At 56.8% G+C, this 18,318-nt stretch overlaps 1 protein-coding gene across 1 annotated transcript in view; it reads left to right on the top strand.

Moving 5' to 3' along the window:
* Positions 1–18,318, top strand: part of EXD3 (exonuclease 3'-5' domain containing 3) — a 292,624-nt gene that overhangs the window by 257,312 nt on the left and 16,994 nt on the right. Inside the window, 1 exon segment of the mRNA XM_075716908.1 lies at positions 2,880–3,239. Within this exon segment, the coding sequence (XP_075573023.1) occupies positions 2,880–3,239 (360 nt within the window).

The raw sequence follows: 18,318 nt of genomic DNA, 5'->3' as shown, positions 1-18,318 counted from the left end.
CGCCCGTGCAGTGCCTGTGCCAGCGTTGCACTCACCCCTGCTGCCACAGCACCGCAGGCAGCTGAAGCACCAGGAAACTCTTTGTCTGTTTTATAGTATTTGGTTGTGGCTCATTTGGCTCCCTAGGGTGGGTCAGACTGCCACTGGCACCCATCTGTCCCCAGGCCCAATGGCCCTGATGGCACTGTTACTGCTCCCTGTCAGAGCCAGTGCATGCATTGACGTTGCTCAGCATGAGCCCGGCTCAGCCCATGGTCCCATCCAGTGCCACCACTGGGATGGCACCATGGGTGGGATTCGCAGCCATTCAGCAGAGGTATTGCTGTGCCCCCATGCCCAAACACCCTGAGCCATGTTGTGGTAGTGAAGCCTTGTCACCATTAAACCAGCATCCAAAGATAAGCTGTGGCTGGGCCATAAACTGCAGGGCTGTTTGCCAGGATGATGGTGAGCTTCCCTCCTGCCTGGGCTGGAGGTTGGGCAGGGCGGCCGGGACAGTTCCTTCAGGCTTTAAGGATGGGGAACCACCTTGTCATCAACGATCAGGATGCCAGGGCAGCACAGACATCTGCCCACTGGGGTAGATGGTTCCCCATCCCAGAGGGCTGGTTTTGCATTGGCATAAGTTAACAAAGATGAGCTGAGTTTGAGCAAACATGAACGAGAGCAGGCACAAGGCCAGCATTGTCTTATTTGCAGGGAGAACAAGAAGAAATCCTGGTGCCTTGATTTCTCTGCAGGCACCTGGGAGCAACCAGATTTTGGGGGTCCTGAGCATTTTGCCAGTGACTGCAGAGGTGACCAGTCCTCACCTGCCACCCCTGTCCCAGCAAGCAGGGCCTTGCAGGGCAGGCCAGGTTACCAGCCATTTGGTCCCAGCAGCATTGGGCTGAGTGCCGACACTGGCGCGAGTGGCTGCTGCGAGAGGGGAGCGATTCGCACCTCCGGGCAGGAGATGAAAGAGCCGCTGGCACTTGGAGATGAAAGAGCCGGCAGGGCCATGGCGCAGGGCGAGGACGGGAGGTGAGGGGAAGCCCGGAGAGTTGTTTTTCTTCTCATCTCTGCCGCACAGCGGGACAGCAGCAGCCAGTGCCGGGCTTTCCCAGGGCTGCAGCGGAGTGGGGCCCCTTGCCGAGCCCCACACCGCAGTGCTGTGGTCCCCTCCCGGCTCCTGGCTGAGATGCTGAAGCGGCAGCAGGACCCGCTGAGCGTACATCAGGACGTTGTGTGGAGGAACGGGGGCTTTGGGTGTGTTTGCCAAAGGAGAAGGGGTGCACGGGGTTGTTCTTGCATGGAGGCAGCCGTGCTGCTTCTGACCCTGCCCATGACTGTGCCGCCTGCTTGGGGTCATCCCTGTCACCCAACATCAGGTGCCATCGTGTAGTGGTGACACAGCAGTCACACAGCCTTGGGTGAAGTTTCCATCTCTGGTTTGTGTGTAGCAAGGCTGGGACAGGACTCAGTGGCTTGTCTGAGAGTGGCAGGGGAATGGCAAACCTTGGTGTCCCCAGGGACTCCTGTCCCCAAGCAAGAGCATTCCCATGTCACACCATTGCAGTGCAGCATGTGGTGGGAGTGCAGCATGACTGGTGCCCTGCCCTGGGCTGTGCCGTGCTGCCATTGCACACCGTGCTCCCTTTAGCTCAGCCCTAGGGTTTCAGGTGCAGGTGCAGATTTGGCCATGCCGGGACCACCTGGATGCTCTCCAAGAGGGTGGCTATGTGTTGGGTTGGTCTTTCAGCGCCTCCTCTGCTGTCTCCGCTCAGACTGTATTTCAGCAGTGCACAGGCAGCACCGAGGCAGATCTGCTTTTATCATGGGGGCATAATAATCACTCTTTAGCCTCTCCTTTTCCTGAGACTAAAGCTGGAGGAGCAGGAATCCTGAGGGCAGTCAGAGTCACCATGAGCTGAGCGGGTGTATCCTGAGCTGCTGAGGATGCTCTGCTTCAGAGCTCCCTGTAACCTTCTGCTTTGGTGTGGTTTGCCCCCAGTGGCTCATGCAGAGCAGTGAGAGCAGAGGCTGGGACTCTGGCAGATGGGCATGCAGACCTTCCCCAGAAAGCCTGGGACTTGCATGTTTGGACTTTGACTTGCCTTGGACTTTGAGGTTGAGCCTCCAAGACCAAATGGCAACCTGCTCCGCCCTGAAGACTCTACCCAGGTACCTGATGAAGGCCCATTTTTCATTTCTATGTATCATTTTTGTATGCAAGATCTTGTGCAAGGGCCCAGGCTGTTGCTTTGAGGAGCCTCAACCTTGCAGGTACCCATGAAGTGGGGCTGAGCAGGAGAAGCTCCCACCCAGCTGCTCCCTCCAGCTCTCCTTCTCAGGGCAAATACTGAGTCTGCTCACCCCAGACTGATCAGGCAGAGCTCAGAGTGTTTTATCCTCCAGCCCTGACCCCATGCATCCCAGAGCTCTGCCAGTCTGCAGGACCTCCTGGCAGGCTGGCTGTGGCCAGAGGCCCCGACCGGCTATGGCCACAAGCAAAGGACAGTGAGGAAAAGGGCACTGAGCCCTCTGCCATGATGGGTGGGGGCCAGCAAGGCTTCGGGGACCTGCAGAGAGTGTTGGGTGAGGATGCTGATGGAGCCAAAGAGGTCTCCAACTTCGCATCTCCATGACTTGTACTGCAATGTGCTCATCACTGCATGGACTGCACTGAAAAATGCGGGGGGAGGCGGGGGGAATCACTTGTTTCAGCCTAAAAAGTCGCATTTGAAGTTAATTTTCATTGCCTCAGGGTGGCTTGGATGGTTCTGAACCTCTTTGAATTGATTGGGTTCAGGTGGACCTCAGGTGGGGGAAGTGGAAAATCCGGAGCCGTCCTCTAAACCCATCCCTCTGTTTGTGTCTTCTGCCTGGTCTCCTGGCAGGTCCGGGGCTGCTGCCCTCCCCGGGGACGAGTGTGCTTGCTCAGACAATGCTGCACATCTCCCATGCTGGACTCGAGTGTGCTGGATGTGTGGAGCTGGGGAGGAGCCCCAGGGAGCCAGGCTGGGCTGAAGGTGCCGGACAAACCCTCTTGGCCACTCCTCTCTCCCAGCTCCAGCAAGTTTGACAGCGCTCTGCATGCCCCTCCTTGGAGAGCACCAACTTCTTCAGGACCTGTGGGATTCGGTTGGCACCAGGAAGCCCGGGGACAATGGCTAGGGGGACGAGGGTCCCAACTCAGCTCTGCACCTGTCCTCTGCACCAGCTCTCCCTCCTTCTGCCTTGTCCCCCCTGGCTGCTGGGTAAGGATCATTTCTCACCTTGCACAAAACTTAACAGCTGTGGCCCTGGTTCGGTTTGTGGCTCAAAGGTACTTCTGAAATATGGACAGGCAGTGATAACTTGCCTGCATGCTCATCTCCATTACATAGACACGTGTGTGCAGAGGTTCTGCCACGGTCAGTGCCAGCGTGGTGTGCAGGCTTTGCCCTCGCTGCTGCAAGCGCCAAGGCATCTGTCAGGCAATGAACTAAACCTGCTGCCAGGTTTCACAGCCTGTCTGCCGGACAATAAGAGTGAACCAAGAGTTTTTTTGAAACCAGCCCAGAAACGCACCAGGAGACAGCCTGCGTTTATGTGCTTCTGCTTCCCCCTGAATTCCAGTCCTCTGACATGTTTAGATCAAACCTGATGACCCAAATCTGACTGCAGCAACTGAGAAGAAAAGTGACCTTCCAAAACGAGCAGCTGAGCCAGCCCAGGAGAGCAGCTGCATGTGCTTCGGGCCACCCCAGGCTGCTGCACCAGGCCACTCTGGGCCACTGCACCCAGCCACGCTGCAGAGAGAAGCAGCCAGGCAGCACCAAAACATTTCACTGGTTTTAATTCAATTACTTTGCAAAACAGCATGTAGTACTGCTGACACCTTCACAGCATCCTGTGGCAGCAAAACAGCTCTGGAAGCTGTTGCCGGCAGCCTGTGCAAAACAGCTTAGTGGGTTCAGGCCAGGATCAAATAAACATGTGCATGCAATGCAAAAACCACCTGCCTCTTTGCAACGGGACCCGCCAACAGAGCTGGGGGAGCATAGGGTCACCCATCCCTGCCCCACCCTGGGGCACTGGGAACATCAGCAGCTAGCTGGAGGACCTGGAAAAGCCCCCCAGCCCTTAGGAACAGGCGGGTTGTGGGGTCAGGGAGGGAGCTGCCTTCACAGCTGACTGCAGGTGGAGGCAGGTAGGGAAGGAAGCAATGGGCGGGACAGTGGGGGAATGGGCACGCATCCCTCCTTCCTCCTGCTTTCCTCATTAGAAACGCGTGGCGCTGGCTGAGGCTGCAAGGTGGCAAGTGAATCTGGAATTTGTGGGGTCTTGCAGCCACGTGGGAAGGCAGGGATATGTCCCCAGGTGTGGGACTCTTCAGGAGTCCACTGTGGTCCTGGGCACCTCTCAAGCCCACTTCCCTGAGCTGTCAAAAGTCTCCAGCCAAAAATGGGGCAGAGCAGATATTTTTAAAGTCAAGAAACCACGAAAATTCTTTTTATTTCAAGATCTCTCCTCTAGCCCTTTCTTTATCTCAGCATCAAGCAGCTGTGATGGACAGAAGCTCAAATTGTTGCCCCAGGCAGGTCTCATTTAATCAAAAGCCTGAGCAAGGAGGATGTTACCCCAACTGTTCGTCTTCTCGGGTGATGTCTACAAATGTCTGGGGCAGGGAGATGTGGTCTACAGTGATTCATATCCCATCCCTGCTGCTGCCATGTTTCCCAGGGAGGACATCACCTGCTGTGCTCTTAAAATCTGGCCACTCTAGATGCTGACTTGGGGCCCCAGGTGTTGTGCAGATGGATTTTTCCATGGCCCCATGATGCTTTCCCAGCCTCACTTCCCACCTTTCAGAGTACCCTGAAGAGGAGTGGGAGTTTCAGATCCTGCAAATCGCAATGTGCTTTGGTCAGCGGTGCGGGAAGAACCAGCCTGAGCCCTGCAAACTGCTTAAGGGGAGCCTAGGGTGAGCTGCAGTGGCTTCTGTAGCTGAAGGGGGTCTGCCGGCCTGGGGACCCCTGTCTAGGGGACAGCCAGGGCAGCGTACCTGATGGGGAAGGGCTCCCTGCAGCATAAACCCTGGGAGTGGGAGTCCCCATTCCACCCCTACCCACCAACCCCATCCATCCCTCCCCAGGGGGGGACAGGCAAGGGGGACCCCCAACCATCTCGGGGTCTGGAAGAAGGATCCCTCGCCCTGAGGGGGCTTCCCCTGCTCTGTTCCACCAGGGCTGCATGCCCAGCTGGCCCCCTGCTCACGGAGCCCCTTCCTCCCCCCAGAGCATCCGCTGGGGCTCAGCAGGGTCTATGCAGAGCTGGCAGGAAAGGCTGGCCCCAGAGCCCCCCCCTACGTGCTTGTGGGGTTGGGGTTTTTTCCACTCCTGGGAACCAAGCGTCAGCTTTTGTTGGCGAACAGACCATAGCTTTCATGTGAAAAGGTTAGTACAGTATGTTAGTTCTTAATGAGGGGATAATAGAGTCTGATTCTCACACCCTGGGGACTGCGAGGTGACAGCAGCACGGGAGAAGGGTATTTAACACCTTCGCCCTGGGACCCTTTTCCTTTCGCAGTCAGAGTCCCAGGCCTTGCCAAGAGCAGGGAGGAGGAGGAGGAGGAGTGCAGTGCAGTGCCCTTGTCCCCACTTCCCTCTCGCACCCCGATCCCCTCCCATTGGCACACACGTCCTTGGGGCAGGGGCAGCCAGCAGTAGAGCCTGGGAAACAGTTGGCCGATAAGTCAGGATCTGGCCCTGCCATCACTGGCTGACAGTGCCAGAATCTCCCCAGCTGTGACAAGTGTGGTGAGGCTGTGGGGCACGGTGCCTGGTGGGGATGTGGTCCCTGGGGCTGGGTGTGCAGGGAGGTGGGGGTGAGCCCCCTTGGCATGTGCACTGCCTGGATGATGGGTGCCGTCAGTTTGCGTTCCTGTGGCTGTCACCTCCCTCACTGCCTTGCAGCTGTGTCTGTGCCAGGACTGGGGCTCATGCTGCCACCCAGGGCATCCTCAGTGGACCAGAATTCGGGGGCAGACATGTCCCGAAAAGCCTTGGCAGTGCAGCACAGCCCAGGTGCTGTGCAGGGAGGATTTAAGGGCCCCACTGCCCTGCCTTGCTTTTCCTAGAAAAATCAAGATTCCTTCCTAAATCCAGCTTCCCACCCTGTCCTGCCACAGTGGCTTAGGAGGGGATGAGCCCTGTGAGTGCATAGCACCTGGGGACAGCCCCACGCATGTCTGTGGCCATGGTCCCCTCCAGGGCAGTCCACAGCCACGTGCCATCCCAGGACGGGTACCAGATACAGGTCAGTGTTGCCATTTTCTCAGGGGTAACAGCATCCAGCGAGGGCAGCCCAGATGCCAGGGTGAGGTGTCACAGGAGCCCACCTGGTGGCAGAAACTATAGTGCCCGCTGTGGCTGGAGGCACAGAGCCTCCCCGAGGTGCACGCTGCTTCTGCTTTTCTAACTGCGGGGGACCAAGCTGGATTAAACCCCTGGCTGCTGTATTTATTGAGGGAGTTCAATTCAGACTGCCCGTGTGGGGAGCTGGAATGTCCTCGGAGCAGGAGAGACCAGTTTTGCCAAATTCCACCCCCACAGGATGCCAAATTACAAGTGTCATCGCCTGGGCTGTCACTCTGCTCTGAGCCTTTTCAGGGCAAGACACCTTCCCACTGCTTAGCAGTCTCAGAAATGGCAGATTTTTGTAGTAACCCTTTCCTGGGTGACCTGTTTCTTACTGAGGTTGCATGTGGGAAACCACCAGCTTGCAAGCCCCCAGCAAGCCAGAGCTGCCTGTCCTTGCTGGGTCGTGCTCAGGTGGGACAAGTGATGCTGCAAAGTGGCAGCTGAGCTACATCAGTGCCAGCAGCTCAACACTGCCATGTCCCCTTCACAAGTCTGGGTCAGACATCGGAGCATCAGAGGTGGGTTTTTTTTCTGGGGTATGGTCTGTGCCTGCTAGAAACAAGGTGCTGAGGAATCACTGCAACTAATGGCCAAAGTTTGTGTTTAATAATGTGGGGAGGGCTGGCTCCTGCGACACTCGCCGGGCTTTGCCGGCTCGCCATCACCATACCTGTCCTGGGCATTCCAGGTGATGCACAATGAGGGGTCTTCAAGCTGCCGTGCTCTCTCTGCTCACTTAGGGCAGCTGAGTCCCTGCACAACCTCTCACTCCCAGCATCACCTGGCTTCATTGCTTGGCTTTTTTGTGCTCTTTCTCCTTCATTCTTTAAAATAGCAGGATACCTCACTGGGTTTTCCGACAGCACCTCTTGAAGGATGCGTGCTCTGGTTCCTGCATCTTGGTTCATGGTGACACAAAGCTGGTGGCAATGCCTCCCTGTCCTCCCTGGTGGTGCATGGTCCCACAGGCACACTGGGCAAGTGACAAACCTCTCTCAGGGGATCGGGACCAGGCTGTCCTCTACAACCCGGCAAATCCAGGGGAAAGCAGAGGGTGGGATTTTGGAAGGAGATGGGCTTTGGGTTGGATCTTTCCGCAGGCACCCTTGTGTCCCAAGGCTAGTCATCTCCTCCAGCCTGTTGAGCATTGGAGATTTCTGGGTCAAATAAAAGTGTGAGAACACCTCTGCTTCCCTGGGGGGACAGAAAGGGGGCTCAAGCCCAGTTTTCCTGCCCAGACATGGAGGAAGCTGCAGGGGGTAGGATGGGGGAGGTTGGGAAAGTAGTTACTTAAGACCAACTGAAATGTCACAGAGAGGTGCAATGATGGTCAGTGCTTGCGGGTCAGCATCACAAAGCACCCAAAGAATGAGAATCCAATGTTTTGCTTGTCCGTTGGGTTATTTTTGAATGTCCAAACCTCTGGACCATGGGAGCTGAACGGTGGTCCAGGCCTGGGGAGAGGAACCAGTGGCCCCAGGGACTGGCCATGAGAGTGATGAAGTTTGGGAAGAATTTGCTTTACTGAAATAAGAGCTCTGAGGTCCCAAAACCTACCAGGTCTGAAGACAGAGCTTGTGGGCTGTGCTATAGGGCTGCTGTAAGGCATGACATTAAATATTTGTAGGACAGCATGTCAGAGAGGCACTGACCTTTCCTAAGGCGCTGCACAGACACATATGGGCAAGGCAGAGTCATGGTCCCTCTTCATCAGTGGGCAGTTTCTGGGTAATAAAGGCTGGATTTGGGGTTTTCATGGAGCAGCTATTGCCTCACTCTCCTTTGCACCAGGCTCATGCGGGTGCAGCCGCTGCCTCTTACTTCTCCAGGCTGCACTCCCCTGACTGCTGCCCTTGCAGGTGCAGGGACTCCCAGGTCCCACAGTGGGGAGCAGGCAGAAGCACCAGTGGCTGCCAGCGGTGGCATTGCCTGTGGTGCGCCCAGCTGCACAGCCCCTTCTTGGGCTGCTCCAGCCCGGACCCATCCTCTGGAGAGCAGGGGCGGCAAGTGGTCCCCTTGCTGGCCCAAAGGTGGATGGATGGGAACAGGTTGCCCACCCTGATGTGGGGGTTTGCATCATCCCTGGGCCCAAGGGTCATCTTTCTGGGTCAACCTACACAAGCCTGTTTGCACCAGTGGAGATGTTTTCTAGCTGAGATTGCCTGGGCCTGAGAAGCAGACATTCCCTTGCTTAAGTGTGCTGAAATGTTTAATTAGAGTTTAACAGCAGCCTGGGAAAAAGGTGTCTTGTCATATTTCTGGGCTGCATTTTGTTGTTGAACTGCTAGCCCTGTATGAGCACAGCCGAGGGAGACCTGCTGCACAATGAGCCCTTTATGTGCCTCTCCCCGCGGCTCGCCCCGACCCTGAACTTTCCCATTAGCTGTTGGCGCAGTGCCCTCATGCATGTGCCCAGGAGGGAGCCGGGACAGCGTGGAGATGGGAGCGCACAGCAGCGCAATGGCTTTTCCTCTGGTTTTCGGGTTGGTGTTGCAGGAGAGGGGACAGTGTGGAGTGTCCGGAGGAGAGGACATCCCACCGGCTGTGCTTGGATGTTTGGATGAGCCCAGGGTGCCCTGCTCTGAAGCCGGCTCTGGCTTGTGGCTATAGGGATGCAACGTGAAGGCCGTGCATGTGGCAGGACACTGGGGTGCAGCAGGATGGCACCCAGGGGGGACAGAGTGTTCACCTGTGAGGGACCCTCACCCAAGTGTTTCTGAAGATGCTGCCCACATAGATCAAAGGTTTCATTTCTTGGACCCCAGTGGGATTCAGACCTCAGTCCCATCCCTCTCCCCCATACTGGGAAGGGAAGATGCTGAGCCCTGCCTAGCTGGTGGAGCCAGCAAGGCTGCAGGACAGGATCCTCAGCCCTCTCCATCACCCCCTGGGCACCCGGGTGGACCCTGGGGAGCGCGGCTGCAGTCCTGAGGGAGCTGGGGAGGAATGCGAGGAATGGAGCACACACCTTCCTTCCCCAGCTTCACCTCTACAAAGAGCCCATCAGCATTTGCCACTCACAGGTATTTTTTTCTGCAGGGTGAAATTAAAGTTTTGCTGCCACTTGCCTGCTGGTGTCCTGTTCATCAGCAATAGAGCAAAACCAGATTTGGTGGGGTTGGATCTTACCATCTGTCCCATTTTTCTCTCCTCCAGTTGGCCACTGAAACAGTAGAGAGCAAATCCCTTGGGTCCAGCAAAAGCCTAAAAAAATGCCGCATGTTTATGTGTATATTATTACCTCTTTTTGCCTTTTTTTTGCATGACACGAGCATGCAATGCTCTAGATAGCTCCCTGCCCGCCCCCACCCTGTGGTGAGAAGACGTGGAGGTGTTGGGACCCCCCAGGAACACTCCTGTCTCACCACCGTGACCTCACATGTCACTGACACACTGGGGTCACATTAGCACGTCTGGGAGGTGTCAGGCTGGGAATGCAGGGAATCAGTGCATGAGATCTCTTGGGATTTCTCCTTGATCCAGCAGCAGCAGCTTGTCACCCAGGCTGCTCCTGGGGGCTTTCTTCTTGTAGGTCCCTGTTAGCAGCTTCCATGGCTTCTTTGTAGGACTGTTTTTGGGGGATTCTTTTGTAGAAGTCCTGCAAGAGCTGGCATTTTCCCTCCAGATGAGATGCACATGGTTGTTCTCAAAGGAGATGGTGCTCCCAGTGAGCTCCTCTGTACTGGAAATGCTGGCAGAGCCCAGCCATGCAGCTTCATGCTCTGCTTCCCTGTGGGATGAGCTGTACCACTGAGGCCAACCATTGTATCAGATGGTGAGAGCCTTCCAAAGGTGCTTGGCACCAGCCTGGTCCTCACTGAAATCCCTGCTTTGTTCACCCTTGTTCTACCAAAGGTTTCTCAGTAAGTTTAGGACCCCTGTGGCAGCACATGGCCCATACACCTTCATTCACAGTGTGTCCTACAGCCGTACCGGTCCACCTTCAGTCCTAGAGGTGACCAGTCTTGGTCCCAGCCCTGCCAGGGGTTGTCTAGAGAGAAGGGTGCTGTCAGGGTGGATTGGGAATGTGTTTCTGGGTGTTAAAATTTCTTCCTATTGCCCGTATTTTCCTCTGTCCTCCTCTGGACATGCAGGCAGTGTGGGCAGAGGCTGACGCCTTTGCTCAGAGGCTGGTAGGTGATGCCACGGAGGAGCTGTGGGGACCTCCACATTTCCATGGTGACATCCTGGCTGAGCTGTATGACCAGCAGCACTGTGGTCCTCTCCATTGCTGCTCCATTTGTCAGGAAGCTTCCCCAGCCCCAGTGGCCCTGCAAGATGAACAGGGTCTGCACTGGGAACGACTTTCTCCCCAACAGCCTTGGCCTGTGTTTGAGCTAATGCAGGCGAGAGTATGGGATTTTTATGCTCTCCATGAGGTCGAGGACAAGTCTTAACTCACAGCAGGGAGGATTCAAGTTAGATCTTGAGCTGTGTGGAGAGCAAAGCCTGGGGAGGCTGGGCGTCTCCATCAGCAGAGGCTGTTAGGAATGATGGACAGCTCACAGGTAGGTCTGCTCCTGACCTGGGGTCTCTGGTGGCATGGTGGCCCTCCACATCTGAAACATCTGGATGGCTGCTGCCTCCCTGGAGAGGTGGGCACTTGAGCATTGCTGAGCTCTATCTAGTCTGGGACCAAGGAAAGAAGCCCTGCCTGGGGGTCTGCAGGGATGTCAGAGAGCAGCCCTGACACCATGGTGAGGGACAGCAGAGTCTGAGACATAGCTTCTGCATTTTTCCCCCTGCTGCTGGCAGGGGGGAGCACACTGCCCCGGGATAGGAACCTGCGTGGGGTGGAGATGCCCATGACATGGGATGAACCTGCAAAAGCACTCACCACCCTGGGGTGCGTTTCAGCACCACTTGCATGAGGGAAGGATCTGGCCCTCATTGGCCGCATGCGAGTGAGAAGCCACATCCGCCAGGTGGGGCCGTGGCACGCTGGGGCGGCTGCTGGCTCCTGGCACACCTGCAGCAAGATGCCGTGCAGACAAACCCGCCACACTGAGGGGCCTGCAGGCAGGGGCTGCCCGCGCCCTCCGAGCTCTCCTCCTTCTCACCAGCTGCCTGTGTGCTGCCTGCAACCAAGTCCCTGCCCATGGCCCACCACCCCAGGGCCACTGGCTGCCCCACGGGAGCCCTCAGCTCAGGGTTGTCCCCACCAGGGCTGGCAGGCAGCGCAAGGGTGGCATGCTCCTTGCCAGCCCCGCGACACCTCCTAAGCCACAGCTTCTTCCCAGAGCCCTTCTTGGCCAAGCAAGGGGTTTGCAGCCCTTTTGTACTCTGGGGGGGGATCTGGCCCTCATGCCCAGCTCCTTCCCTACCCACTTTGTGCCCAGGCAGTGACAGTTTTTGGAGCAGTCCCACACTCACAGGGACCACCCCGAGGCAAGAAACAATGCCAGGCTCTGTGCGAGGTTCTTGCCAGGCTCTTGGGCTACTGCCGTAGGTTGCCCAAAGATGCCAGGGTAAATCAGTAGGCCATGTTCTGAGGACACCGTCTGTCCCTCAACCCACAGCCTGAGTGGTGAAGGCTGAGCTGGGGAGCCACATGCCCTACTCCAGCACCAGCAGTGCAGCCAGCCTGGCCAGGGAGGCTGGTGGGTGCAAGGAGCTGCTGCAGTAGCAGCCTATCAGGAACAGCATCACTGTCACGGTGGGCTCAGGGTCCTGGGTGCACAATCTTGTGTCAAACACATCCATGGTATGATTGCCAAATGTCATGCATAGCTGAGAGGCAGGATGGAAACCTCTGCCATCAGCAGGAGCCCTGCAGGAGGTTATTTTCCCGCTGTCCCCAGCATCGCTCCCCAGCATCGCTCCTTCCTCTTCTGTTCTGCAAAATGTCAAAGCCGCTTTCAACCATTTTCCATCCACATGCGGGTGTGTTTGCCACTACCTGAGCCCTGCAGTGCTGCAGCTCCGGGCTGCAGTTGGAGTTTTGGGCTGTCTTGTGTGCAGGATTGGGGAGCCCTGGGCTGGGGGTTCTCTGCCAAGATGCTGCCAGAGCTTTGCTCCTTTTCTCACTGGGTGTGACAGAAGTGGGTTTGCTTAAGGGCTGTCTCTACTCATTGTGGCTCTTTGATGTAGGGCTGAGCAGAAGCACAGGGCACAGGTTTGGATTTACTCTTATGGGACCGCTGGAAGGCTGCAGCCTGCTCAACTCTTCCCCGGAAGTAAAAAAAAAAAAGTTGCAAACCCTTTGGTTGTGGGGGAAAGAGAATGAGGCAAAAGGATTGGATGGGTTTTGCTAAATTCAAGAGGAGAAGGCTGCTGGGAGTGACAACGGGACTCGGAAGGGGGCTGAAGGGAAAAGTGGCCTCTCTGTGGGGTGGCTGGTGATGAGCTCTAAGAAGGGTTACGCAGGGAAATGTTCTTGGTGTTGGGATGCAGGGTGGGTATTGGCAGGGCAAGAGAGCCCAGAGCAAACACGTGAATGAGAAGTGGATGAACTGGAGAGCATCTAGCTAGAAATGCCTCCCAAGGCAGAAAGGCAAAGCACGAGGGAAATGAGAGGGCAGGGAGGAACTTGATGTTGAATATATGTGGAAGTGGTTAGAGTGGGGGTGATCAGTGTGGAGGTGAAAGGAACGGGGTGACCGTACTGGAGGTGATGGGAGTGGGGCTAATGGGCGTGGTGCTAGTTGGAATGGGGTGATCAGGTTGGATGTGGTGGGAGTGGGGTGACCAGACTGGAGGTGGCTGGTGTGGAGGTGATGGGAGTGGGGTGACCAGGCTGGAAGTAGTGGGAGTGGAAAGCAAAGGCTCGGTCAGGGGGTTGGTGCTGCCAGATAAGAGGAGCAGCCACTCTGCAGGGGACCCTCTGAAGCACAGGCAGGAGTGAAGCACAGCAGCACTGAGCCAGCAAACACCTGGAACCTCCAGGTGAGGGCCCTTCCTGCACTGCTGAGGATGCCGCAGCCCTTTCAGCATCTTCATCTCAGAGTGTGGAGGAGGAGCTGATCCTGGCAGGTCACCCAGGCACGGGGGTCCTGCCACCCGCAGTCCTGCCCCACTGAGGAAGGGGCCATCTCAGGGAATGGAGCCCCAGCTTCGCTGCCACGTGTGTCATGCACCCATGCGTGGTGATGGGCCGTGTGAGCACTGTGCCTGGTTGGGTTTGTCCTGGACTTGGTGGATGGTAACATGCAAACCAAGATGCCAAGTGCATCTCTCCATCAGGCTGCTGGCAAGCTGCCTGAGGGGCCCCTCAGTGTTGCAAATGCAGTGTCTCTGCTTTAGAAGCTTTTCTTTATTTATTAAACTAAAGGCTGGCTTTGGATGTCTGGGGACTGGGGCTCGTCTCAGCACATGTCCAGGGCAGTTGCACCACAGCTGATTTTTACAGGCTCCCGACTGGCCGCACCAAGAGCCTGAATCAGTTGCGAGACCTTGTTAAGCACTGAGATTGGCACGCATGGGACCGCAGGGCAGCTTTTACTGCTCCGCGCATTGGGGCCAGCAAGACGCCCCTGCCTGTGACTTGAACCCAAAAACCTCTGCCTGCCCTGTGCAGTCATCCTGTGCTGCTCCCTGCCAGGTATTTGGGGAATCCAGGGCCCCGTGTGCCATTGGCAGAGGGGCACTGGCTGGAGAGCCGACACGGGGTGCTGGGAACCCAGCTGCAGTGTTCCGAGGGCTCGCAAGTGTGTCAAAGCAGAAAAATATGCTGGGAACAGCTTTGCCCTCCCTCTCTTTGGCTCCTCCTGCTCACACCGAGCGAGGCCAAGTCTGGGTGCCTTCTCACCAGGCTGGTGCCCCCAGCCCCACCTGGGTGGGCTGGGAAGTATTTGGAGGGTGCTGAGAACTGTTTGGCTCGTGGCAGGCAGAGCACAGGCTGGTGGGGTGCCCTGCCTGCTCCCCCCAGCTGTGCTCCATGGCAGAGGGCTGGGAGGACAGATCCAGCTCAGCCTACTGGAAGGCTGTAGCTTGTCCCTGGGATGGGGGGACCACAGGGGTCTGGAGGCAAACAGACTCGTCTGTGGAGCTGGGGCTGGAGGGAGTTGAAATCATCAGGTGCAGGGAAGTCCCTGCATCTCATGGTGAGGAGTGTGATGGTGGTTTTGATTTAGCAGAGTTTAAGCTTTTGCTTCAAAATGAAAGCATCCGGCCCTCCCAGCTGCAGGGAGCACAACCCCCCAGCACATCCCAACCACCACCATGCAGCCAATGGTCCGGATCCAGCATCTGTGGCTGTGTCCAGAGCAGGGGACCAGCTGCTGGACCATGCTGGAGCTGGTTTATTTACTCAGGTTTTCCCTGCCTTCAACCAATCCATCCCACAGCCTGAGGGTTTGCCTGCTGGGCTGTGCTGCCTGGGAAGGACAGACGGACATCCTGCATGTGAGATCTGGGGAGGTGAGAAGGTGTGTCTATGACCATTTCCTCAAGGGCCCACAATTGCAGTGGGGTAGCTGGGCAGGCCCATGCTAGCCCATGGGCGGGTACTGCGAATGGTTTGTTACCTCTGCAAAATACTGTGTTCCCTTCCTTGCCCTGCCGTGGCCAAGTTGGCAGCAATGCTGCTTCCCTGGTGGGAATCTGCCCAGGACCCGTGTTGCACCCGCACTCAGCCCCAGGGAGCTCGCTGGCAGCACAACCCAGTTATGCCACCCTTTGGGGATGAGCCCAGCCTGGAGGTGAGCCCAGCCTGGGGATGAGCCCAGCCTGGGGAATGAGCCCAGCACGGGAGTGAGTTCTGCCTAGGGGTGAGCACAGCCTGGGGTCTAATCTCAGGATGGGGGCTAATCCTATCCTTGGCTCTAATCTCAGGCCAGTTGCTCATCCCAGACTGGATGCTGAGCCCAGTTTAGGTGCTGAGCCCAGCTGAGTTAAACCAGGGTGCTGAGCCCAGTTCAAGTGCTAAGCCCAGCCCAGATCAGCATGGATGCTGAGCCTAACCTGTGGCTGAGCCCTGCCAGACCCAGACTGGAGGAAAGCTGCTGTGCCTTGCTCTGTCCATCCCTGTGGGGCAGGTGACAGCCTAGCCCAGCTGCGGGATGCACGCCTAGGATTAGGGTTTTCCCCCCAAACCTGCTATGTCAGAGGCAGCCTGGGCCCCGGCCGCACCGGGCGGCAGTACAGGCAGCAGTGCGGGCAGCGGGCTGGGCAGGCATCCTCCCCGGCTGCCCGGAGCCCCTGGGAAAGGGGACACTGTGCCCCCGGCAGCCGCAGCCTCATAATGCCCATCTTGTTCTGCAGGCTGGGAGCGCACGGGGTGAGCCTTCCCTGCCCCTCCTCCAGCCCGTTCCCAGCCTATTCTACCTTATGTGTAGGAACTGGTTTTTCTTCCTGGGCTATTGTTTCCGCTGGATTGGTTAGATTGCTCCAGGCCTTGCTCAGATTTCCTTTCTCACGCTTTTTTTTTTTTTTTTTTTTTTTATATCCCCGTTTTCTGCTGCAGCTTCTATTCTCGCCCCAATTAAAGCAGCAGGCGCTGCCCGGTGGGATGGGGCAAAGCCTCCTCCTGGCTTTGCACTGATGCCCGCTGTGATTGCCCAGGATGAGGGGCCAGGCTCCAAAATCATGTTCCTGTGCTGGGGAGCCTGCTCTTGGGTTGGGAAAGGCAGTCTCTGCCCTGGACAACCTGCAGCCTATACAAGCTTCTCAGGCTTGAGCTGCTCAAGGTTCCTTTTTTCTGCAACTATGTGCACTAAACCTTTTTTTTCCCTTTTTTTGCTTTAGTAAATAAAAAGCAATGGGTCTGGTGCAGCCCTACAGTCTCCCACAGAGCACTGTGCAAGGTGGGATTGCAGGGGTTAGCCCGGGGCACTGAGCCAAGGTGGCAGGACGTCACCCCCAGCCTGGCTCCTTCCCACGATTCTGCTGCCTGAGACCAAGCTCATCCTGCTGAGCTTCAACTGCTGCTTCTGGGCAGGGGGAATGAATCCTGGCCCTCCTGGGCCAGTCCTACCCCCTGGCATGGATTTAAGGCCAGGCTTGAGAAGGGACACCTGCATCTGGCTGCTGATCCATGTGGTGGCATGGTGAGTGTGCGAGAGGGCTGCTCTGTGTCTCTGGAGGATTAGCTGTGATGAAGTGTTCCCAGCCTCAGCGCAACTGGAGGAGAGGAGAGCCTGGCCTGCAGAGAGACATGCCCAGAGGACATGGCTTTGCTCCCCAGTTGCTTCTCTCCCACCACACCACACCATGGACATGGCAGAGGTGCGGGCGGGATATCCCAGTGCCTCAGAAGATGCTGCCCTTTACCAGGAGGTCTGGCACACCTACAGGGAAAGGCAGGTAGTGCTCAGATGGTATCTGGCTCCAGCTGGGGAAGGCAGCACATCCCCCAGGGGCCTCCGCATTGCACCACAGGCAGACTTGGGTTCCCAGATAAAAATAGAAGCTGCAACATGAGCCCAACTTCCCCGGCCACTGCCATTGCCTCCCAGCTCTGCCTCTGCCCCTACACCTGCACCCCTCTCAGCCACTGCACCCTCCTGGGGGCATCAGCCCATGCCACCCCCAGGAGTCCCTGGGGAGGGCAGACAAGGAGGCAGCAAGGATGCGCATGAGGATGCTTGTGGACCAGATGGCCATGGAGGAGCAGAGACATGCAGCCACCTGGCCCAGGATGGCCTCAGCCACTTGTATGGGGCTGAAAACTGCTCTGGGGAAAAGCAGAGAGCTTTGGGGGCACACCTTCCAGCCAGACAGGGCTTCAAGGTCTCAGTACAGGGCAAGGGGAAAAACTCTGACATACGTTATACAGATGGTCCCAGAACCTCAACCAGAGGAGGGACAGCTGCCAGCGAAAGCCAGAAGGAGCAGGAATAAGGGTAGCTGTTAGCTTAAAATGTAATAAAGATAATTTTCTAAAGCTTGCCTGACACTGGGAGCAGAGGATGGAGCCCCCAGTATAGCTGAATGTTCAACCGGGAGGAGGGTGCAGCACTGCGGTTTCATGGGACCTGGGTCACACAAGAAACTCCGCTTCCAGCATGGCCAGCATGCATTTGGGTAATGAAGAGCTGTGCCATGCCTGACTGTTAATCATCTGAGTGTTAGACTCATCTATAGAAAAGAAAAACTTCAGTCCTTTGCAGTTTCCAGGGCTCTGACTCTCACGATCAGAAAATGTATCTCCATGACCCTGGTGCTAAAATGTGATGCTCCTGAAGGTCTGGAGGATGCTTGGTAGCCAGATTTCCACCTGCATTTTAGTTTTCAGGTGTGACACTTTTGAGTAGGAGCTCAGGAGGAGTTAATCCTCCACCCAGAGGTGGATATAAAGCATATTTATGCAGGCAGGAAGGCAGCATGCTGGCACAGGGCTGGAGGAGCAGAGGCACCGGGGTTGGGCAAGGAGGAGGGTGGGAAGGGATAGCTTGCCCACCAGCCCCCGGCAGCTCCTGGCACAGAGCTCACCCTAAAATGAAGTCTTCAGGGATGCTGCGTAACCTCATTATAAGGCAGTTATTACTGGTTTGGCTTTGTTATTAAACTTGTAAGTGCTGGGAGCCTGTCCTGGAGCAGCACCCCGCTGTGCTGGATGCTGTGTAAACAGGGCTTGCAGCTACGGTGAAGGTTGGGTCAAGGGTGCTATGGCAGCTCCAGCTTTTTGGAGGGGCTCAGCCCCCATCTCAGCAGCTCACAGCCCAGCTGGGAGGAAAAATGAGCAAGTGAGACTTGAGACGGCTGAAAGGCAGCTGGAGGAGACAGAGGGACCCAAGCAGAGGGATGCGGGGCGGGGGGGGGGGGGGGCGCTGAGCATCATTTTTTTTTTCCCCTGGGAAAATCAGCTTTGCATGTGGGTTTAGGTGTAATGTCGGGTGAGATTCTCATCACTGCAAAGGCCTTGAGGTACCGAAAAGGGCTTTCAGTGTCACTGACAATTAGGTGCCGACTACCCAAGGCAGCGTGACGGCGAGGCAGCAGCGGGATGGGGTTTGTGGTTAGGGACCTGCAGCCAGCTGCGCAGCGCTCAAGG

Source organism: Pelecanus crispus, chromosome 9 (genome assembly GCF_030463565.1).
Source record: "Pelecanus crispus isolate bPelCri1 chromosome 9, bPelCri1.pri, whole genome shotgun sequence".
NCBI classification, from domain to species: Eukaryota; Metazoa; Chordata; class Aves; order Pelecaniformes; family Pelecanidae; genus Pelecanus; species Pelecanus crispus.
The sequence above is the reverse complement of the archived record's forward strand: the minus strand, read 5'-3'. Positions and strand labels throughout refer to the sequence as shown.